Here is a 24,842-nt window from a genome sequence, read left to right as displayed (position 1 = left end):
TGATGAATTAAAAAAACCTAGTGTATTTTTCTTGTGGGAGGAAAGTAAACTTTGTGATTTGGTTAAAGAAAGAATTTTCATGTCTTTTATTTAGTAGTACCTTGCCTTTTTTCCCATTATGTTATTAAATATTTTACTAGATCAAGAAAAATGCTGACGTTTCTCTCAATAATACTATACTGGGATTATAATATTTAATAATGAGGCATCTTGGTATGTGATTTAAATGGTGTTTAAGTCAATTGAAAATTTTGGGGTATTTTTGTCATTTAATTACTTCATTCCAAAGAAGTAACAAATACTGATGAAGATATTACTTAAAATCTAATACTTGAAGAGGTCGTATTTAACTAATGTAGAAGAATCCTTTGGAAACTTAATATGCCTTTAATTAATGTTCTTTACAAATCTAAGTTTTACTGATTTGAAAGCATAAAACAAACTTAGATTTTATGAATTCATGTTAATACTACAACATTTTAATAATACAATACTACTACAAAATAATAATACAAGATCTTAAGTCATTCTTCTCCAGGCTCCCTGTCTTCATTATAAAATTTGACTTGGAGTTTTTCAGGAGACGTAAAATAAGTTTGTGACTGTGTTGATCCATTTATCTTCAGGGGCTGTTTATTCTATGGTCCTCCTGGAACAGGTAAAACCTTGGTAGCTAGAGCTCTAGCTAATGAATGCAGTCAAGGAGACAAAAAGGTGGCTTTCTTTATGAGGAAAGGAGCAGACTGTCTCAGTAAGTGGGTTGGTGAATCTGAACGTCAGCTTCGACTCCTTTTTGATCAGGTTAGAAGAAAATACATTTTTCTTGATATAATTTCTCTGTATGTTTCGTTTTGTGGTTTAGGTAGCCAAAGGTATTTCCAATTCAAACTAAATAACTGTACATTTTTGTAAGTTAAGTAGGATTTTACCAAATGGCATATTTAGATGAAAAGAATAGGGGAATGCTGACAGTAACTTTTCTTGCTCTGGAAACTCAGAGGAAGAAGTCTTTTGATTTGTTCATTAATGAAGCAAAGTAGTTTGGATAAAACTTGGGGAAAAAAAAATCAGTGAGTTTGATTTTGACTGACATGTTCAAGATAAATGCTACAGAGGGGAGTGCATGATTGCCTTGGTTGTGTGTCTATTTTAGTGTTCTTTTTTGGCTTAGGAGAGATTGGACAAACAGAGAGTCACACAAAGCAGTAAAGCAGTAGCTCAAAGAAAAGTAGTTGTCAGACAGAGGTGTCTAAACAAACAGATTATGGGCAGATAAGATCATGTTTTCTGAGTGTCAGGTGTGTGTTTGTCTTTAACCTGTCCAGCACACAGTAAAACTGGTACACTGGTGCCATCTTGCTTACTCAAAGTAGACTGCACTCTGCTTTGCCTTGAAACACTGCTGGAGTTAGAAATTCAGTTTTCATTTCAGACTTTACACTTTCTAGCAAAAATATCTCAATATATGTGTTAGTTTAGCATGTTAATGCTTTCTAGTGAAACCAATGTTCAATTTTGATGGATACATTAGGAATTAACAGTGAATTCAATTTTTCTTTTGTTTATTGCATACCAGGCATACTTGATGAGACCCTCTATAATCTTTTTTGATGAAATAGATGGTTTGGCTCCAGTTCGTTCTAGCAGACAAGATCAGATTCACAGGTAATATTTCTTCTATGCTGCCATTATCTTGGTATAGGGTACATTATCTTGGTAAACTCTTAAATGTAATTTTTTCTCATTTCACAGGAAAGCTTTTTACTTTTTCTGAAGCCCACTTACACTAGAAAGGACAGATTGGTTTTTTGGTGTTGAAAGTCATCTTTTCAGGCCTTCAGGCAAACTGTAATTTGCTGGGAATTGAATTGCAGTGACAATTACCTTTCAGCCACATTATTAACTACAAGATTTCCACAGCCATTCCTTGATTTGCTGTTTTGTGCTGTAAACAGATTGTCTGTTACCAGCCCAATAGAATAACCAGTTGAAAAACTGTTATTCTAGCATGAATTGTAATGTTCTGTCAATGAACTGAGCTCACCTGTGATTTTTATTCTTAATGGTGTGTTGTACAAACATATCTTGTGTTGCTGTCTTGTAATTTTTTAGAACATTTCTTGAAACAGTTTGATGTTGGCTGAAATTTTTTGTGGCTGCTTTTGATCTCAGTTTTGCTGTGCTCTGTATGGCAACACACTTGTACCTGTCATTTTATAGGCGGTGGTATTGATGTGTCCATGTCCCTCCACTCTGCTGGGAGAAATTTGGGGCCAGCAGACCAGGAGGCCAGTGGAACTTAGGAGACTTGAAACTGTTATGCAGCTGTTTGTAGCTTAGCTTTTTTCTTTTGAATGTATTCATGTTGCATTTGTAAATGCAGAAGTTCTTGCAGTGTTCCTAAAATTTCTTATTCTGAAAACTCTCTTGTAGCTCTATAGTGTCTACTCTCCTTGCCCTCATGGATGGACTGGATAACAGAGGTGAAATAGTTGTAATTGGTGCTACAAACAGACTGGATTCTATAGATCCTGCACTCAGGAGACCTGGTCGCTTTGACAGGGAATTTCTTTTCAACTTGCCTGACAAGAAGGTAAAACCTGGAAAGGAGATTTATTAATAAACATCTGTAGTAGACTAAACATTTGAATGCCTAACAACCAAGCTTATGAAATAAAGCTATTCATTCTTGCTTGTAAGAAAGTTTCATTTAGGAAGACATTTTTAGTACAAACAGATTGTATACATGAAGTTGTATTGAGCTTCAGATCTTCAGGATATAGCTAAAACTAAACAGGGGTAATTAATTCACAATAAACTGAATTGCTTATCTCAAAACTATGGATTTGTATAATGAACCCTAACTATATGGGGGCTTGAAACTTATGGTAAGACAAAATAACTTTAAATCTTGTAGACTTCTAAGCATGTAAAAAATGTAGATGCACAGCCAGGCATTACGATGTTGGCAACAGGAACATTTCAGTTCCTTTTTCTAAATTTAAATAAACTCAGCCATAATACTTCATGAATTTATACCTAAAATTAAATGTGCTTTGTATATAGATAGATTTATTTAGATTCTATGAAACTTTTAGCTGGAATTGTTTTGGAATTTGTGTATGTGCTGTGCTGTTCCACTCAACCTATTAATTGGTGAGGCCTTTGACAGTAGAACCTGTTACTCATAGGTGCAGTAATTAAAAATGAAATCATAAAACTATAATAATTCCTAATATAATATGAGTTTTGATCAGTTCATGTATAATAATGTTGATCAAACAGAAATCAAAATGTGTAACTGATGAAAAAAGTACTGCTTAAATATGAAATTAAAAAGAAGGGAAAAGCTTTGTTCTTTCGAGTGCTAAGACTATGGAGTGCTAAGTTCTATTTTATGTGTCTCAGTTACATGCCAAAAGCAGGTAAAATAACTATAGATGCACACAAATAAAGAATATTTTTTTTCTATGATATGGATTTGACTTGCTAGTTTTTTAATCTCATTTTCTTTTCTTTTTTTTTCTTTTAATCAGGCACGAAAGCACATTTTGCAAATTCATACCAGGGATTGGAACCCCAAATTGTCAGATCCTTTCTTAGGAGAACTGGCTGAAAAATGTGTTGGTGAGTGTTATGTTGTTAGTACTTTTACTGTAGAGCCTTTCTCTTCTGTGTAAAACTTGGAAGGTATGTTATATGTATCAAGATTTTCTTATCTCTGCCTTTCTAAACTTCTGTACTTTGAACAACACTCTTTTTGTAGTAACAAATATGTTTCTCTCTTACTAAAACACAAAATGAGTAGGTAGTAGTCATTTGAAAGTACAACCACGGTTCCTTTCTGTGATATCACTGTCCTTATATAAGATGCATACCCTTAAAGAGAAGCAAAGCGAAATCTTGAAATCTTTAGGTAGTCTTCCCATTGAATTGGTAAATTACAAAAGAGATAGGCAGGCTTGGGTTTTTTTTTGTACTTACTGAGAAAAAAAACCCAGTACTTGTGTGTGGGGTTTTTGATTTTTGTTTGTTTTTTACTGACTGTCATGCTCTCCTCTGACATAAATCCAGCAAACTAACCAGCCTTTCTAAAGATGATTTTTTTTTCCAGATTGCTAGCACAGAACAACCTCATAGTGTAGACATAGGTAGGGGAGAAAAAAAGCACTGTGACACGAATACATTAAATACGCTTTTGGAGCTCACAAAGACCTGCTGTACTGAATGGAGGTTGGCTGTTCAAGATAAGCCTGCTGTTTAAATCTAATCAGAAACAAACCCAAATATTTGTATAGTGAATTTAACAGAGGAAATGACCCTAAAGCACACACCACAATTCCTTCTCAACAGCTTGCATGCAAAGATACATCCTCTGTAAGTCATCTGCTTGGACGAGCACTGAAGTTCTCAGACAAAGAGCAGTCTCAAATGTCTGTGCTTTGGAATCCATCATCAGGGAATGTAAGAACTTTAAATTGAACATCAGTCCATTCAGTCAGCTGCAGTACATCCGAATTATCCTCTTCATCCGCAGGGACACCTCTCATGGAAGCAGCATCCCTCCGCTTTTGATGCACAAAGACCTCAGTATCTTCTGGTGAGGAGAAAACAGAACTGTCCAGCAAACTCCAGTTTTAGCTTTGCCGGGTATAACAGCACACAACAAACCCGTTTAATGTGAATTCTGCTTGAATTGTGCAAACGTGTGGTGCTGCTTAGTGGGAGAGAGGGGAATAGGTGGGGAAAAAACCCACAGATGTTTCTTTAAAAATTCACCATATTTTTTCATTGAGAACACAGTATTTGAAAATTTCAGACAATAGGGAAAGCCATTTGTACATTTGACTGGAAGACATTCTTTGTGCTCCATAAAGCCTGTCAGTTCTGTGGAAGTCAGCTAACAAAAAGAAACATCCTTTTCTGTTTTCCTTGGCTTTCCTGCTCTCCAGCTACTGTACACTTTACAGTCTCCAGTCTGTATCTTGGAATTTAAGTGTTTCTATACATTCAAGATGAAAATCTTTGAAGTATTACAAAGTCTTTTCAAAACAGCTGAAGTAAGACTGGTGTATCTTCTTCACCTTGAGAGTGCCTCATCATTTCCGTATGTGAAATCTGCAACAAAGATTTAAACAGACTTTTCCAGATTCTTTGTGGCCATTACCGATGGACTCATTGGCACACATGTATGTCTGTGATGTAGTTTATACCAGTCTGATATTTCTGTTGTGCACAGGTTTTCTTTAAAAACAAACAAACAACCTTCCCCCCAAAAAACAACACCCCCTCTTCCCCGGGTGAAAGCTACCTAGACTTGGAAGGCTTTTGGCACAGCATGGTTGATACTTCTCTCCAGTTCAGCAGACTTGGCAACACTTAACTCCAAGCTTTTGGATCCTAATGAAGAAAACTGCTGAAATACTCCCAAAGCAAATGCCTTTGGGGAAGCAGGTGTACGTGCAACTCAGAACTTCTTATGATCCAGGGGTGTAATTAGAAGGAAATTGGAAGAGAAAAGCCCCAGGACTTGCAAAAAATAGGTTATTTCCTGAGAACAGATTTTTGTCCCAGGTGTTATGGATTACAACCTTTTAATGCATTTCTGTGTATGTGAGAATTAAAGGCTCCACTTCCCTGAATGGCCTCGTGACTGCAGTGTGTGTGAGACAAAGTGAAGCACCTTGGGGAGAGCACAGCATTGCTCAGAAGACCAGACACTTCTGTCCTGTTAATACTTTCAGTAAACACACACAATTACTGTGTTTTTTCTCTTTACTGGAGATGGGTCCCAGATACTCTATAAATTCCATCTTATCTCTGGTTCTTATTCCCTTGTTTGGAATGGTAACTTTCTGTAGCTAGAGAGACTTACCTATAAACTCAGTCTTGCAGGAAACAAAACATACTAGTAACTGAAAAAGTGTGAATTCCTCCATCTGGCATTTTGCAGATGAATCTTTTTACAATGTAGAAAGAGTTATTTAAATAATGTTATTAAATAGAATTAAAAAGAAGCAAATCATTATGCTGAAGATGCTTGTTAAAAATATTCTATGCTTATTATTGCAGGAGTGTTTTGTGGCAAAATGATGCCATTTAAATTTTTCTTTCCCATCCTCAGGTAATGATGGTGGGAGAGATTTTGGCATTAGCATTCCTGTTTTTCACAATTCTTTAAAATAAACCTTGTAGTTATTTTTCATCTCTGTCATCCTGCTGAGTTACTTGCTAACTCTCTTTCCCTGCAGTCATTTTGAGAGTTTTGTAGAGTTGCACAACATAAAGTGGAAGAAGTGGTCAAAGTTGTTCACCTAAATGCTTCACCCTGTTTAGTAGCACTTTATTGTGGGGTTTAGGGTGGGTTTTAGGGAGAAGAAATTTTAAAGAGGGTACAATTTCTGCACAGTAGAGGTGGCTGGAAATTTTGGTGATCAAAGTGCATTCTTTGGAAACCTGCATAGGAATACACTTGTTTGCTGTCCTGCTCTTTGAAAGTTGTACTTCATTAATGTTCAGCAGAGTTTGATGGTGCTGGGTAGAAGAAAATGGGCTACTTGACAGGAATCCTCATTTTGTTCTAAGTTGAGGTGTGCCAGTGCCTTTTGCTTGGCAAATTGAATGTTTTTCCTGAGATGCTTCAAAAATGGAAGCAAATGCACTGAACCCTGAGTTTATGTTACAGTGTCAATTTGGGTAAAATCTGCATCAGGTTATTTACTGTTGGCATGATACATTTTGTTTTGTTTTGACAATACTTCACTTCTGTTTTTCTTCTGCTTAATCAGTGTGCATTTGCTTCTTAGCAATAAAAAGCTCTTTAATGTTTCTCAAGGTACAGGATTTTTGCAGTTTTCTTGTCACTGAAATGGATGTACAGTATGCACAAGAGAGTCCCTCAAAAAGAGACACCAATTATTAGTCTTCAAATGTAATTGCTCCTGAGAAATGGAGACTAATTGTGTATCTGATCACCTGAGAATTTAATTTTAAAAATAGGCTACAGGCTATTATTTCCTAATTTTGCAATTCTTTGGAGATGTACAAGCGGTGATTAAAATGACTATTAGAAAGTGATGTTACAGCATTTGTTAATAGAAAAGTTGGGAAGGATCTGGCTCCTGAGCTGCTGAATCTTTTCACAAAGATACTAAACTAGCTTCTACAGTGACAGGCATTCAGGGTGCTGCCTATCTTCAGCACATCTTTGATTTAAACTTTGGTTTAGTGCTCCCCTCACTCATATTTTGTTTAATCTAGTGTGGTTTTTGGATGAGAAGTGGACCAATTTAAATGGGAACTTGGTTCCTGATACCTAAAGAGCAATGCAGAATTTAGAACCCTGGTTTGGTTTCTCTCATGCACCAGTAGCTACTGTTTAATAGTTTCACGTGGTTGGAGTGTGCCTGTATAGTTTTGATTTCATGTTAAATGAAAGTTAAAAACCCCTAAATATCATAACTTCAGTGCTGAAAACAATTAGTTGTCTATTGATTAATATAATGGATATATCTGAACATATTTCAAATGTATTGTGTATTTATTTCAAGGTAACTTGGGAATGTGATTTGCTACATATGTTTTAGGTAACAGTCATGGTGTGGACCCACCAAATTTATACAATATTTATACAGCTACTGACCTTTTTATAAAATTGTAAAGCTTGGTTTAAAAATTGCAGGAATTATCCAATATTTATGGTGATTGTCCATCTGTTTTGTTTTTTTTTTTTTTTGTTGGTTTTTTAAAAAATTATTTTCAAGTATATATAAGAAAGGTCCAGTTTGAAGTCTCATCCAATTAAAGTCACCTTTATAGTGGAAAAGTATTTATCTTTTATTACTATCCCCCAAATTAATATATCTGAAAAATGGGGATGGGAAAGTGTCTACAGTCCTCCATATTAATTGCTTCCTTTTTTTTTTTAAACACTGTGTATGGAATCACCTTTGTTTCTTATTGCTGTATGGATCTTGTAAAAATAGATGTGTCAGGAGCACTGAAAGAACATCAGAGGCTAAAGAGAGAGAAGCAAGGCAGGCCTCACTTGGGCAGCCTGGTGCTGCCAAAAGACCAATCATAGAATCACAGAATGTTTGGGGTTGGGAGGGTCCTTAAAGCTCATCTCGTTCCAATCCTCTGCCATGGACAGTGACACCTTCCACTATCCCAGGTCACTCAGAGCTGCATCCAGCCTGGACTTACACTTCCAAGGATGGGACACCCCCAGCCTCTTTGGACAGCCAGTTCTAGTGCCTTATAGTAAAGAATTTCTTCCTAATGTCCAATCTAAACCTGCCCTCCTTGGTTTTAATACAAAAATAGAGTAGAAAAAATGCAAGCAATGTAAGACTTCGTGAGAGGAGGAAGTCTGGTAAAACAACAGTTGAATGAGAATAGTTTTAACTAAAGAATTGATTAATTACTTTCTATAAACACTTCATTACAAACCCATGGACTTTTATATGGCAGCACTGCAGTGCAACACACTTTCCTATAGTGACTCTAATTCTCTAAATGACTTTTCTCACTGGAATACTGTTCTACAGTTTTTGAAAGATGGAGCTATGGTGCCTCAAAATACAGAGGCATATTAATGTGTCTTGCTGAGAGAGATGGAAAAACTTGAAATCTAATTTCTAGCTCTGGGGAAAATCCCCAAACCATTAGTACTGCAAAAGACTCAGAGGTATTAAGTCTCTCTGTATTTCATAATTATCAGATCTGTGTTTTTCACTAATGATGATTAAGCAATTATAGGTAGCCACCTGTAGATACTTATGAAGATAGGCTAAATTAAAATTTTAATGCATTTTAATTTCTACCTTTGGTTATATTAGTAAAGTTATGAAACTCTTAAAAGTCTGAAACATTTCCCTTCATAGCACAAGTTAACATTTTTCCAAGAATTCAGAGTAATGCTTTTTTAAACAAGAGATGCTATCTCTTCCCTATTCTACTCACGAAACATTTTTCTTTATACTGCTCATTTTCTCAGACTGTAAAAGTTTAAGGTTGGTGGTGTTCAATGTAACAAAATTACTTTGCTATTAAAGATTATATTCATGTGGACGTATTAAAGGAAAAAAGGAGGAGAGGAACTAGCCTGTTAAAATTGCACACATACGTTGGACAATATTAAGGGAAAAGAAAGAGCAATAACAGATCTGTAACCCAGGACTGGAAATACACTGTATACCAAATGATATAGTGAAAATGGAGGTAATTTCAACTTCCATGTGGAATTAATTTCTTAGTTTATCTTATAAATATGTCTAATTTCTTGATACACAACACTGTCATCAGATTATGACCTGGTACCTTTTGGCAGATGCTTTGTGGACCTTGACAATTAAATATTCCTGATTTGTTTTTAGCTGGATGCATGTTTGATGCAGGTGTGGCACAGCAGTGCTGTTTCATGGAAGGTGTTTGTGTTTCTGTGTGCACCAGGGTACTGTGGAGCTGACATAAAAGCACTTTGCACTGAGGCTGCCTTGATTGCCCTGAGACGCCGCTACCCCCAGATCTACATGAGCAGCCAGAAGCTGCAGCTGGACGTTTCCTCGGTGGTTCTGAGCGCGCAGGATTTCTACCACGCCATGCAGAACATCGTGCCGGCCTCCCAGCGCGCCGTCACCTCCTCGGGCCACGCGCTGTCCCCCGTCATCCGGCCGCTCCTGGAGCGCACCTTCAGCAAGCTCCTCGAGGTCTTGCACAAAGTGTTCCCCCACGCTGAATTCAGCCAGGGTGACAAAAGTGAAGGTATGTGGGTTGGGTTCTTTTGCAAATGCTGTTTCAATTTGCAAGGATTTCAGCTTCTCTGTCTAGCCTTAAGTCTGGTGTTTATTTCCTTTGGTGTTGTTAGGATGTAAGTACTATTTGCTTGGATGTTGCATAATTATTTTTGCTGATTCCAAGTTGTTGTAGAATCTAATGACCTGACCTGTACAGAGCAAGGTCCCGTAGGTGTGAGGGCCATCCATAAAAAGAACTCACAAGTAATTTGCAATTTAAATACAAGAAATGATGGGCATAATTAAAGGTCAGAACAAAGAAAAAAAGTGAGACAATGTGGCTGAGCGTAACAGGACCTGAAATTGGTACTCCTGTCCTCAACAGCGGTTAGCTATCCCAAGTCCTTTGCTTGCTGGTGGTGCAGAAGCTTTCGGGGGCTCACAGCCCAGCAGGTGTTTAGTACATGAGCCTATGTAATGGTCATGTGCTGATTCTAGAAGAAAGTCCTGAGTCTTCCATGTCCTTGAACTGGCCTGGTCCACTCCTGATCCTCCAGGCTGATTCTGTCAGCTTAGCAAGTAGAGAACTATTTGCTGTTTTGTCAAGTTGGCTTTTTTTCTGAATTAGTGAGTAAAATCAACTCCCTAAGGGGTCAGTGAATGCCAGAAACTGCTGCAGTGGTAGCAGTGTGGGTGCACCAGGGATGCAGGGAATAAGAAGGACTCTGACTGACTGACTGGCAATGAGTCAATAGGTTCTGGGGTTTTTCTACCCAGCTCTTCTCTTGAGACATACTTTAATAGTTACCATGGTCATTTCTGGGAAGTTAAATGTTGAACAAGCTACCTTTGGGTTTGAGATCTGTTTATTCTGATGTAGTCTACTGTTCTTATCTGGGATCATTCTCACCCCCCAGCTCTGTAAACAGTACTTGGGGTTGTGTGTGATTGACTTGAAAACAGCCCAGTCATAAAGCAAATCTGTGACAGCCATGACTTTCCTCTCATTCCTGTTCCAGGGCATGCTTTCAGCCTGCAGTCCAGGCAGCTTAAGCTGATCCTTGTGCTGGCTGCTGCAGTTCTCCAGCCCAGCTGTGCAGTTTCGCTCCATCTTTCCACTTGCTTGAGTACCTCAGGTCCTTTTTTAAAACATTGTAGCCAGAAAACTCATCCAAAAATGATGTATTTATGTGTTTTCTGCTGACTGTGGGTTATCTGGAGGTTTTTACAAGTGTTGGAGTTGGCCAGAGATGGGTCCTGGGAGCACGTGGTGGTGGGTAGAGGGAAATGAGCTGGCTTGCAGCTGCAGTTAAGATGCTATTGGGCTTCCTCAGCTGAAAGTTATTTATGATGCTTAAGTCTCTGTATACTGCTAACCTGTTAGTAGCACCCAATTTAGAGATTGTCATTCTTGTTGAAGAATTGGTTTAAGTTCAGAATATTTTCTTTGGTTATATTTTTTACATTCCTATTTATTATTGCTCATTACTGCTAACAAATTGAGTTTGGAAGCTTAAGTTGATTTAAATAGTAGTTTTACTAGATAATTTGTTGCTATGGGTACTTTTAAATATTTGTAGATAATTGATTTTGAAGATGCATGAACTGAGTTTTCTTTTAACATTTCCTTTAGTTTTTTTCTTACCCCCTTAAATCCAAGAAAATATGGAATAACAAGCTTTAATCTTTGTTAAAACCAGAAAAATCCACTTTCAGGTACAATGATTATACATAAATATAGATTATACAATAGGGCTTTAAATTTTCTTGAATTCAAAGTCAAGTATATAGAACATGCTTACAGCTATGCTTACAATCTGTACATCAGGTTTTCTGCATTTCAATAAAAATTCCTCTTTCTTGTAATTCAATGAGTCAGATGCTCGAGCAGAGACTGTCACAGAAACTTGATGCTTGGGATTAAAAGAGGGCTGCCTTTTAAAATAATGATGTATTTTAGGAAGAGAAAGCTGTGTCCAGTGCATGAGCATAGGACTGTGCCTGCATTTGGTATTCTGGAAATTCTGTCTGTTTTAGGGACTGTTTTAGTGAGCCCAGAGATAGAAGGCCTATGTCCAGTTGGTTTGGACGTCTCCATCCTTAGCTTTAGCTAAATATCCACAGCTTCTGTGTCATGTTTTCTTGCTCTGGATTAGCTCTTGGCCACTACTTGGGGTCTTCAAGCCTTTTTCATCTTTGCTCCCGAGGAGTGATTGTCAGGTGTGTGACTGCATCACAGCTTGACAAGGATGTGGCACATCCTCATTCCATGCCAGCAGAATATTGTTCCTGCCCAGCCTACTCTGAATTTGGTTTCTTACATCACACAGCCAGCTAAGGAAACCTTTGTTCTCTCTTAACAATTTTTCCTGGAACCCTGGGACAGTTTTTCTTGTGGCTTAGATGGCACCTCCATCTGACACTTAACACTGCCTTGAAGGCGACTCCTTTGTCCCATGGTGGTTGTCTGATCAGTGTGGCAGGACCTGTGCCATTGCCTCATGTAAATCCAACAAGTCATGCAGTGGTTTGGTATTTGAGAATAATACTTGCATCTCTCACACTTTCATTTCACAGCAGTCCCTTTTCCTAAGTGGCTGTGGCCAGCTTGAGCTGCGTTTGGGATGTCTGGTGCTTGTCCTGGGCAGCAATGTGCTACAGTGACTCTGGGCTGCTCTCAGGAGTGCTGCCCATCCATTGCAGAGCATTTTCTTGCTCAGCCTCTGCAGTGCTCCTGCTGTACAGCTGAGTGGCTGTGGCCATTTTCATCCCATCACTGCAGACTTCCTTCCCTATGGAGATGAGAACGAGTGCCGTGGCATAGGGCAAAAGCAGCTCAGCTCCTTTCCTGGGGGAAATAAGATCTTGCAGCAGTTCTTGCCTAATATCAAATCACACCAAGTAACTCTTAATCCCATTGCAGCTCTGGGAGCTAATGTACCTGATTTTCAGCTGTTACCTGGTTGTTCTGTTTTAGTGCCATATTGGAATTTTTGAGGTTTCTTGTCTCTGCAGTGTGTCATGTGAATATGAGTCTTTGAGGTTTTTGTTTTTCAAGGTCTGAATAGAAAGTGCTTCAATTCATTGTGCTGATATATTAGCAAAGGAATTAAAATAGGTAAAGGTAAAGTATATGGACATGGAATGCATTGAACTGATTTTGGTAAAATGTAATTTGATATTCTTTAGCAGATTATCAGAAGGTGGAAAGCAATTCTTCATAAACATACATTGTCTAGATAGTCATGCTGAGAATAATTTTAGAAGTGTACCTATGAGAATTTAGACACTTGGAACAAGTAAATAATTACAAAATTCTGTGTAGTCTGAGGAATTACCAATTTTATAGCTTCATCCTTGAAAAAACCTCTAGCTGTGAAATAAACCCGAAGGAAGCATTTTATAGCAAGTTTAACTTTTTTGTATTTGAGAAGTTGTTTAGCTTGATTGTTTAAAAAAATTGTAATTATGATTAGACTTCTACAGTATTTAATTTGTTTTGGTTTTTGAAGTAATAAGTACTTATTATTCTGAAGGCTGATACTTAGACAGTTTTAACTAATTTCTTCTACATTTGAGGATTTATTATAATTGACACAAAGAAAATTGTAATATCTTGTCTTGTTTGTTGTACTTGTACTTAGAAGTGATAAAGTTCTAATTAATACATCTCTTGGAACAGATGTACCAAGTCTAATATTAGATGATAGTGAAGATGAGAATGCTTCATCAATTTTTGAGACGAGCTGTCACTCAGGATCACCAAAGAAACAGTCATCAGCTGCTATACATAAACCCTACCTTCATTTTACAATGTGAGTGTTTCTCTAAATGCATATAATTAGATAGATAAACCCAGGAGAATCTTGCATCAGGAGAACTAAAAAAGTTGTTCTTTTGCTTTGGGGTGGCAGTGGTGTTCTGTAATGGAAACATGTATGTGCACAGCCAGGAGTTTTAGATGTGGGGGTGGGAAAGGCCACATCCTACACACTGGAATCAGAAATGTTTTTCAGTATGTAGATTAGGAATAGAGATGCTAACACCAATTTTCAATTTTAACAGACTACTTGGATTTGAAAGATTAAGAGCTGAGAAGTGGTGTATGTAGGAATATTTTGGAGGGGTTGTGTGCTTTTTCTTGGTTCAAAGTATGGTTGAGCTTCTGTGTATGCAGCTACTTGGAAGCATCATGTATAATGATTGTATTCAGCATTTCTAATGTACTTTTTTCATTCTTTTTCATGGAAAGTTTCAGGAAAACAGGAATTTAGAAAAAATGTGTGAAATTTGGATGAGTGTTTCCTGTATAAATTTGACTTACTACAGTAATTAACAATAATTAACATTTCTTGGTTTTGCATTTAGAATAGTTTTAGACTACTTTGTGTGGTAGTTTCTTCAGGGAGTTTGCTGAATAAAGAAAATGAACTTAGAAAAACTGTTCATTAGTGGCACTGTTTAGTAGAGCCATCTTGTGGAAAACTGCTAAACCTTTTGTGCTAAATAGCAAAGCCAGAACAGAATTTGTGAAGGATTAAAGTTCAAAAAGTTGGAGGGACATAGTTAAGTATTCTAATGTCAAATTTAAGCTTTTGTTGCAAGGTTCAGAAGGGGGAAGCCAAACCCAAAACAACAGTATATATTTTTGTGGATGTGTGTGTCTTTAAATAAATGAATTTCAAGACTTTGTTTATTTTTGCAAAGTATGTAAGCCTCTCTCAGTCTGTTTTCTGAGCATTTCTGATTGTTAGCTGCGTGTGTAACCATCACCACCAGAACTGAAAGCCAAAGGTCAGCAGTGTTCATTGCTGTCTCAAAATGTTTAACATGAAGTAATACCAGCAAGTCTTGTTCCACTGCCTGAATTCACTGATGGGCAGATAGAAATGCCTTAATGAGAGAAAATGCAAATTAATTAAAAACTTTCTGGTTTTATAATCAGTTTTCTATAAATAGAAAAGACTTCTAATGGAAAAACTTAATGCATTTTTCTTCATGTATCATTTGTCCATAAAATTGGGCAAAACCACGCAAGAGAAAGAAACAAACACAAAATCCCAAAACCCCTTCTATGGGCTTAGAGTTTCTTCTCAACCACAAAAAAAAAACCAAAATAAGTTTACCTTTGCAGTTTTTCTTTGAAGTCTTCCTTCTGTCCAGAAGTCTACTGACTAGAAGTGTACAAATATGCTAAAATACATTATGCATAGTGATGTTATTCAACCCTACTTCAGGTCCTTTTTCTTAAATAAGGAAACTATTGAAATGTTCATTGGTTCTTGAAAATCTTGGGCGGCACTTAAGGGGTAAAAGGATTGACCTGGGATTCCTGAGGCTACTAAAGAGATATGTTAGTAGTTAGGACTGAACTGGAATGATTAAATTGCTGTCTTTACTGGATGTTCAATATGTCTTTTTATATGACCAAGGAATTAGTTTTAAATAAACTGGTTATAATGAAAATTGTAATGAATTTAATATATGCATAGTTTCCCACAGATGAGTTTGAATTAAATGGTTTTGAAACTAAAGATAAGAGAAATCTTGAGTTATTGGCACCTGAAGCAGTATTCAGGGGTAGTTGGGTTAGTTGATCTTTTTAGGCTGTTGTAGGAAGCTATTACCCATTACTGAAAGTCTTATGGATTCTAAAATATCTCCTGTATATCCATCTATTGATAATACTGCTATGTTAATTGGCTGTTGTTACTGTTCTGTGGCAGGTCAGCTTATCACCAGCCAACCTCTTACAGACCCAGATTACTTCTCTCTGGGGAAAGAGGTTCAGGTCAGACTTCGCACCTTGCTCCAGCACTATTGCACACCCTGGAAAAATTCTCCGTACACAGGCTGGACCTGCCAGCCCTTTATTCAGTCAGTGCCAAAACACCTGAAGAGTCATGTGCACAGGTGAGATTGTGGATTCCCTTGTAATGAGCCAATTATGTAGTTCTGGTTGTATCAATATAAAGGCAGCCAGCTGGAATGTAACTTAAAGTCCAGGTTTTCTGTTTAAAGTAAAGAGGTCTCTAGAGGGTGATGGAAATCTCTTTAGTGACTAGTGAATGTAATTACATTTGTAATCTGCCCCCTCATCACATACCTAGTGCTAAGTAAATTTCATCTGGGTATTCAGTGCCTGATACTCATTTTATTCACTTGTGTGTGGATTGGTGTGCTGTGGTTCTAGGTTCATTTGCTTAGTTTTAAGTGTTTAACATTTCCAGCTATCTTTTGGTGAATATTGCATGAATTGCAAAACAGTTTAATTTTCATCTTGATTGTTCAGTCATAGCAAGTTTTTTAAAACATATGTATTTTTAAATTAAAGTAGTTGCTTTGTAGTCTCCCTGCCATGTTGGCATAAAATAATTGAGTGCTGTAGCTAAAAGTCACAAACACTTGTTTAGAAAGTCTTTAGATAATTCTGTTCTGCTTGAACATCTGTCTATAAAATACCACAAACATGAATCATTCTCTAATGTGCAAGAACTTTGTTACTCACAACTGATGGTTACAATTAGTTCCTTAGTTGAAATACAACTGTTTCTTTTAATTAGATCTTTCGTGAAGCTCGAAGAACAGTACCAAGTATAGTTTACATGCCTCATATTGGTGATTGGTGGGAAGCTGTCAGTGAAACTGTGAGAGCTACTTTCCTAACTTTGCTGCAAGATATACCATCTTTCTCACCTATATTTCTACTGTCTACCTCTGAGTCCATGTTTAGTGATTTGCCTGAAGAGGTAAGTTTATCATGGAAGGAGGCATTGTTAGGGAGTTCTGTGCTCTTCTGAATGTTTTAATCATGTAAAATAATTTTGTTTTGTAGTGTCTTTCTAACTTCATTTGAAATATGTCAAACAGAAAATGTAACAATTATTGAATGTTAGTAATTTTCCTTATTGAGGGAGGGATGTCTGTATTACTGATTTTCATAAGCTCCATGGCACTCTGCTGAGAAGACAAAATTGTTCATTATGCCAGTTGTTCTTTTTGACAAATGACTCCATTATAATTAAATGCAGATTTAGTCTAAAGGCCTGACCTTGAGCTTTACATTTTCTGAGGCTCGGCATAGGGGGAGGAATCCTGGTTTTTCTCCTTAACATTTTCTGTGATTTTTTTTTTCTCTTCCCTTTTTACTCTCCTAGTACTGCAGTGTTGGCCATTGTTAGGATTGTGGGATACTGCATGTTTTGTTACTATAGAAAATTTAGTGAGAATTACAAGTGTTTATTTTGCCTTTGCTGTGAGCTCAGCTTTAGGTAGAGTTTACCATCTCCTGTCCTGTGGCTGCTTTTGAAAAGTTTGTTACTAGCATTACAATATGGTCATTGTTCATGTCTTTTTTCAGTGGGGGCTCATTTTTCTTATGGGCTTTTTTTTTTTTTTTTAGCTGAAATGTATTTTCAGAATCCAGTATGAAGAGGTTTTTTATATTCAAAGACCAAGTGAAGAAGACAGATTGCGATTTTTCAAAGGCTTAATCCTTGATGAGGCAGCAATGCCCCCACCAAGAAGGAAACAGGCTGGTAAACTAAGTTACAGTAAAACCAATAATAATATGATCCCAATGTTTTATTTTGTGTTACTTTCCTTTTTAAAGAGGTGTGGGTAATTAACAGTTAGTTTAATTTCCATGTAACAGCATTAATCAGTGCCCAGAATAAATTTCATAGTTCCAGTTAACAGTTATTGAAGAAGAAGAGCTGTGGGGTCAAGGATGCAGTGACAGATCCACGATGCATGTTGAATACACATAATGAAATTTGGAGTGGCATCATGCAAAGAGCCACTGTACTGTTAACGTTTCCATTGTCTGATTTCTTGTTCTTTTCCCTAGCTCTTCGTGCCCTGGAAGTTCTTCCTCTTGCCCTGCCGTGTCCTGCCCGGGAGCTGTCGGAGGCGGAGAAGCAGCGGATGGAGGACCAGGAGGAGAACACCCTGCGGGAGCTGCGCCTGTTTCTCAGGGATGTCACCAAGAGGCTGGCCACAGACAAACGCTTTAACATCTTCAGCAAACCGGTGGATATTGAAGAGGTCTTGTTTCAGTAATGTGCAAACAATGAAGTTGAAAATACTAGAAAAAGAATGCAAATTTAAAAAAGGAAATGGTTAAATTAATTAGAAAAATAGATGTTTGATCCATGATCTGTCCAATCTAAGATTTTTAGCTGGTGGTACAGTCACAGCCTCATCGTCCACAATGCAAGAATTTGGAACATGTTCTATTGCCAATGGCCTTTGGAAAAACCTTGTGCATTCCTGTCCATTTTATAAACGAAATGAGCATTTTAAAATGCCAACACTCCTATCCTTGCCAGTGCTTCTGAAATACTTGAAACCATAAATATAATTCTTTAATGAAAGCTTTTACAGCATTGTAATCATAGTCATGATAATATTGGGAAAGTGATCTGTGTTCTGTAATGCATTCAGCATTAATAGTGTTGTTGCATAATTTCAGGAGCAATGCTTGTGGATGCCATTAATCACAGATGGTAGCACATTATGAGGCATTAACTGGTCGATTATGGACTGTACACACCTAACTGATGAGACAGTTCGATCTGCAAATCTGTTTTCAGGGGCTGCTGTATGAATAGGATTGTGTTTGGTCTGACTTTGAGATCAGATGCTGGCCCCCTGCAAGCTTTGCAGGCTTACTAACTGAAAAGAAATCCCTAATTGCTTCTGAAGAGAGAAGCATCTCTTTTGGAAGACATTAAAAGATGAATATGGGACATCAGGAGACCAGCATTGTAAAAAGCAGTTTTTGAGTGTAAATTCCTTGCAAGATGGAACACGCATCTTTTACGGGCTGATGCAGTCCTCTCTTAATTGGAGTTTTCCATAGTGTTCCATAGCTGACTGGTTTTGAAAGCCTGGTGAGCTCTTTAATGGGGCAACCTACAATATGAGCATGGTCTCAGCAGTACCTTGGTTTAACTTCTCTTGTGAAACTGGGAGGTCCATTATTGTAGAAACTCTTCATACTTGTAGTGAAAGTAGTTCCTTTCTGTCAAGAATTTGTGGTCTAAACTTACATGAGTAAGGGCACATAGAGAAAGAACAAGTAACTGTCCATGTTTTGTAGATGAAGAGAATAAAAATGTGAATTTGTTATTTGAAGACTTGCCAGAACCCTGCTAATATATCACAGCACCAGAAATCAAATGTAATCCTTTTCGTCCCACCTGCTGCATTTAAGCACAGGACTAGCCTTTCTTTTTCTACAACAGCTTGTCTGCTTGACTTCCTTAAAAAATGTGTTAGGTTTATTTCACTCCTACCTGCATTGCAAAGAATGCTGCTGTGTGATAAGTCAAGAATTTCTCTGACTAAATCAGTAGCAATATTTACAGCTTCCAGTGAAGATTTTTTGATGCTGTGCTAGCAAGAAAAGGAAGCCTGTGGCTTAGCTTTCCAATCCCTGAACAAGATCCTATCAAGTTTCCATAAAGGGAGACAAAAAGAGAATTTTTGCCATTTTCATTTGTCAATATGAATTTCAATATCTGTATTTAAGGAATTAGGTGACACATTGCTGTCCACTGAAGTAATGCATTAATGTTATAATATATATATATATATAGAGAGAGAGAGAGAGAGAGAGAGAGAGAGATATGTAATATATTTCTTCAGGCACTATATTAAAAAAAAATATTATAGAGCCATTATGTCTTGACTTGAATCTCTGTTTAATTCCTAAGTGCTTTGACAGTGACCATCATATGTGGACAATTTCAAAAGGAAAAAATGCAGTACTGTTTTAGAGGCTGCCAGTGTGTTTAATTAAATGTAATCTAAATCACACTGAAACATTGATACATACTTTTTTCTGTGAAGTTAATAAAAAATCCATTGATTTTTTGGTGAACTTTATTACAGCAGCTGTGCTGATGCATTTGGCTATTAAGGCTGAGACCCTTATGGTATCATGAATTATGTTAAACACTTTTTAGTCTGCCCCACTGGTTGCTGAATCTCCAGTTATGATCTAAGCTCATAGTAAACCGTGACACACAGCTTTTTCTTCAGATTGTCCTTCTGTACAGCCAATCTAACATCTGCAATCAATAAAACCTGATTTCTTTGTTTAACAAGTGATTGAAGAAACTATTTACTAGAAGGTATTTAAAAGCTGATAATTTGGCTGTTAAGTTTAATGAGAACTTTACCTATGAAGTGAAAAAAATAGAGCTTTCCTAATATTTCCTAGGGCTTCAAATTAGACTGATGTGTTTTGCCTCTTTAGTTCCATGACAGTGTTATAGCACCATAAAAATCTATAACTAAATTAGTCTAAAATGAAAAATGCATTTACATTAAGTTGTACTGCTTCAAAAATAATGTTTAATTAATTTTGAAAGATAAATTGGTGAGCTCCTGAAGGAAAATATTTGGAAGTCCTATATTTTTAGGCTGATAAAACTTGAATTTTTAACATAAATTTGCTTAGAAATCAAGATGTTTAGTTAATGTGTTAGAGCTAAGCATGTGGAATGAATCCAAGTATAAAGATGGGATTGTCATTATTCAATAGGTCCTGTGTCATTTCTGTGTGCTGTTTGTTTATAGGTTTCAGATTACCTTGAGGTTATCAAAGAGCCAATGGACCTATCAACAGTAATAACCAAAATTGATAAACACAACTACTTAACAGCCAAGGATTTTCTAACAGACATTGACCTGATCTGCAGCAATGCATTGGAGTACAATCCAGACAAAGATCCTGGAGGTAAGAACCTACTTCTTTTTGGCCTACCTAGCCCTGAAAGCCTGGTACTTAATTCCATATTCTGTTGCTATTAAGGCATTTAGATAAGCTGCATGCTTTGTGGTAATTACGATAAGCAAGTCCTAAGGGTCTGTCCTTTTAGTATTCTAAGGCATGGAGTGCAGTGGGGACATCAGAAGAGCAGGAAAACTGCAGCATTCAGAGCTGTTTTCTAATAAATTATGTTTCATAGTTTCCTTTCAAATTTGATAGCTCCTTTTGGGTATCTAGATTTTTATAGGCAACAAAACCCCACTGTAATTTGGAGAGCTCTGTGGAGAATCCACACACAATCTGGCAGTGGTCTGCTGGATTTCCATGTCAGCTTAGAACATGAAATTAATACACAGAAATCAAAATCTACGTATTTGGGGATAGAAATAAAACAGGATAAATCACCAGGTAAGGAAGTCGTCAGTTACAGCTGATTAGGAGAGATTAGACAGTATTGTCTTGAGAAAGTGTGGTGGGATGCTTTCAATTAAAAAGGAATTTGTAGACTGAAATGCATCTAAAAGCTGTTCACACTCCAAACTAAGGATAGAAGATCTTGTGTGCTATTTGTTAGGGCTGCCTTACAGTGCACATTGCCAAAGGAAAGCCTTTCAGCTGGCAGCTTCAAGAGTCATCTACAAAGCATCAACACAAAGCACCCTTTTAATGTAGAGTTCTGCTTAATACATTTGGTACTTGGAGATCAGGATCCATCTACAAATGTAGATGTTATGAATATGTTATAAAGTTTTTCATGACATCTTGTGAAATTGCTTTAGCAGGTTAAAGCCTGATTTTTCTGTATTTTTCTTCTCAAATATTTGGTTTTCTGAGGCATTTTGCAAGTGTTTCATGTGTGGACTAGCTACAGCATAGTTTGCTGTACTGTACAGTCTGCTATAGTTTCACATTGCCTTTTGAACCCAATTCATATTTGTAGAAGATTAACTTTATTTCTTCAGTTTATGATGCACTATTTTCTTTCAACTAGAAAAGTCCATTTATTTTGTGTTCTTGATAACATACTTTTGAGGACTTCTAATATGCAGTTGATGTGAACTAATTAAAGCCCTTAATGGGCACTTGGCATTCAGAGTTTATCTGAAGAGCACCTGTTTAGGGGTATTTTGATTGTCCTTGCTGTCAGAACTGAACTGGGAGAAATTGATCTGTCTCTTTCTAGGCTCAGTTTTGGATAGGAGGTAATGAAAAATTGTTCTGTCCTCTGCTGTTAACCACAGAGCATTGTTGCTCTTCTGGCATGCAGGATTTCTTGGGCTGTTGTGTGAACACACCTGAAACAGCACATTATGGCTGTTCAGAGGAAGCATTCCATGCATTCAGATGCATTCATTAAATGAATATTAACCTATAAATGGTCACATTCTTTAAAGCCAGACATACATGCTTGCTTGTGCTTGCAGAAGACTCATACTGTACCTGCTTTTGTCCTGTTAATTTTTGTTAAGTTGGAAAAGCAGAGCGATGACCAGACTGATTTTATCTGCAGTCTGGATATCAAAAACTGGCTGCTTGGGGATTTTTTTTTTTTCCTGGTACTTTGCTATAAAATTTCAGACAGGTTCTGTAAGACAGGTTGGGGTTTTCTCACTCCATTGTTTGACTGGGAAATGTTCTTGAAGCCCTGGAACATAACCTCTGTATGTTGGACATGAGTGTTTTCCTCACTGAAGCACTGTCTGGGGGAAAGTCTTGCCTAGCACAGGGTTAGAGGAAGGCAGTGGTTCAGTCAAACACCCAAATTTGATTCCTTTTTATTTCTCTCCCCGCCCATCCCTTCCTCCTTTGCAAGGGCTTCTTAAACTTCATTATCTGACCAAAACTTTGAAGTTTAATATTTCACAATTACATCTGGTACTAATGGAGTGTGGGGGTTTTTGTGATCATAAAACATAATGCTTCACAAATATGTGGGCAAAACCTTCCAACATTCAGTAGATTTAATGGGCAGTAGTTTTCCCCAGAAAATGTTGGACTCTTTTGAGCTAGATACTGGATAGTCTCTTTCACTCAATAGTTTTTCCAGGTGTAAAACCAGCTGTTTTTAGAATTAAAAATATTGTGAAATAAGTATTTAGTGATATTCTTAATTCTTGTCTTTAAAGATTATTAAAACATTAAATCTGCTGGTTGTAGAATATGTTCTAGACATTAATGCCCGTGGTTACTGCTGGAGTACCTGCAACAGCTGGAAAAAGTAATTCACTATGGATGGATTGACAAATTAAATATGTTTGTACTGAAGTCAAACAATGACTTGTAGATTTCATTGAAATGCTACGTTCTAGATGTCAATTTTCTCTGCATATGGGCTTAGTTATTAAGTTATGATTACTTTTCAAATTTCAGTGGTGGAATAATTTGTTTTGTGTGTTTCAAAGGTAGAGGAACTGGTCTGGTTTTTCCTGAGTTTCATTTAGGCTTCCAGCATGGGCAATTTGTTCTGTTTCCCAAATAGGCCTGAAAATGTAGCACACTCAAGGCTTGTTTCTTGCCCTTTTTTTAAAAAATGAATTTAAATGAGAAACAGCTATTCAATGTAAGGAATAAAATAATGTGTTTTAGCACAATTATTTAGCACAGTTGCTAAATAATAATTAAGCAATAATTTCAGGTTAAAGAAAAAAACAACAGGGAAGGAACATAAGTGAGCCAGGTCTGCCTTACAGATGGAGATGATGTCCAGTGTGATTTTCCAGGCAGTATAACTGTGACTATTCTTGGACCCCAGTGGGTAAATTAATTCCTGGACAAGTCTCCTGTTACTTTGGAACTCTTTGCTCTCCACTCCTTTATGCTGTGTAGATCTGCTTATGGAAACTGGCTACACCTTATGGCAAGTTGATTTAGGTGTGTTCATCATTCACTGTTTACATTTGTTTATAGTTGCCACTGTGGATTCAAGTACCAGTTTATCCTTCTAAAAACGCCTATATCTCTTCAATAGCTGGGTTGTGATTTTTGAGTGTGCTGTAATATTGATTAATTTGCATTTTCAGTCATTTGTAATTTTCCCTAGTTACTTCTGTTTGTATCAGTGTAGTAATATGCAATACAAACCAACATAGAAATCCTAAGGAATTTTTGTAATTGTGATAAAAAAAGTGTGCTGTCCTGTTTTCTAGATAAAATAATTAGACATAGAGCATGTACTTTGAAGGACACTGCTCATGCTATCATTGCTGCTGAACTGGATCCAGAATTCAATAAGATGTGTGAAGAAATCAAGGAAGCAAGAAGAAAAAGAGGTATGTTAAACTTCAGTTATCATAACACAACACATTCAGAGGCCCTCTACAGCCAGCTGGAATGGGCTCATGTTCACAAGCCCTGGACCTTGTGGGGGGCTTCAGCCACACCAGTATGTGTTGAAGGGACAGCACAGAGGGCAGAAGCAACTCAGGAGGTTTCTAGAATGAGTAGAGGACAACTTCCTTCTCCAAGTCATAAAGCAGCCACCAAGAAGAGATGCTGTGCTGGACTTTGTTCTCACCAACAAGGAGGGGAATGTGAACCTGAAGAGCAGCTGGGCTGCACTGACCATGAAGTGGACGGGTGTGAGATCCTAAGGGCAGCAAGAGGGATGCACAGCAAAGTTCAGTACCTTGGACTTCAGGAGAGCAGGCTTCAGCCTGTTCAGGGATCTGCTTAGTAGGGTCCCATGGGATAAAGCCCTGGAGGGAAGAGGGGCCCAGGACAGCTGGGTAATACTGAAAGACTGCCTCTTCCAAACTCAGGAGCAATGTTTCCCAACAAAGAGGAGGTTAGGTGAACATATTAGGAGGCCTGTGTGGATGAACAAGTTGGTGGTGGATGAACATAAACACAAAAGGGAGGCCTGCAGAGAGTGGAAACAGAAAAAGGTAGCCAGGGATCTCGTTAACAGAAAAAGGAATTGAGCAGCCAGGGATCAAGTTAGGAAAGCTAAAGCCCTCAGAGAATTCAACCTGGCCAGGGACAAGGGCAACAAGAAAAGCTTCTGTACATATATGGGATAGAATTTACACATTTCCATACAAAAATTTAAATTTAATATGAAATAAAGAATGCATGTCAGATTCAGACAGTGCAGGTTAAAGGGTGACTGACCTTGAAACTCCTCTACTTTTTTCCTATTTTGTGAGCTGATCTGATAGGACACCATCATCCTTTCCAGAAGAAGGATGCATTGCCTACTATTACACAGTACTGCAGAATCTGGTGAATAAGTAAATGTTAGGGTTGCTGTTCTAACTTCTGATGTGGATGTGGTGGAACCAGAGCTGTGTTCTGGAAGGGCCTGTAGTACAGTATAATAAGAATTA

General features: G+C 37.4%; 1 protein-coding gene across 4 annotated transcripts in view; it reads left to right on the top strand.

The window, feature by feature from the left end:
- The window catches only part of ATAD2B (ATPase family AAA domain containing 2B), a 74,194-nt gene that overhangs the window by 26,901 nt on the left and 22,451 nt on the right, over positions 1-24,842 (top strand). For 3 of the 4 annotated variants that reach the window (XM_059842963.1, XM_059842960.1, XM_059842964.1), the window contains exons 12-23: positions 627-801; positions 1,577-1,665; positions 2,434-2,593; positions 3,537-3,627; positions 9,454-9,765; positions 13,420-13,552; positions 15,464-15,650; positions 16,301-16,486; positions 17,140-17,275; positions 17,587-17,783; positions 20,325-20,484; positions 23,664-23,786. In XM_059842963.1, the coding sequence (XP_059698946.1) occupies positions 627-801; positions 1,577-1,665; positions 2,434-2,593; positions 3,537-3,627; positions 9,454-9,765; positions 13,420-13,552; positions 15,464-15,650; positions 16,301-16,486; positions 17,140-17,275; positions 17,587-17,783; positions 20,325-20,484; positions 23,664-23,786 (1,949 nt within the window). The remainder of the gene's footprint in view (positions 1-626; positions 802-1,576; positions 1,666-2,433; positions 2,594-3,536; positions 3,628-9,453; positions 9,766-13,419; positions 13,553-15,463; positions 15,651-16,300; positions 16,487-17,139; positions 17,276-17,586; positions 17,784-20,324; positions 20,485-23,663; positions 23,787-24,842) is intronic. The other variant, XM_059842961.1, reaches the window with a different exon arrangement.

The sequence above is a fragment of the Haemorhous mexicanus genome, chromosome 3 (assembly GCF_027477595.1).
Source record: "Haemorhous mexicanus isolate bHaeMex1 chromosome 3, bHaeMex1.pri, whole genome shotgun sequence".
Taxonomy (NCBI): Eukaryota; Metazoa; Chordata; class Aves; order Passeriformes; family Fringillidae; genus Haemorhous; species Haemorhous mexicanus.
Note: the sequence above shows the minus strand (reverse complement) of the source record. Positions and strands in the feature narration are given on the sequence as shown.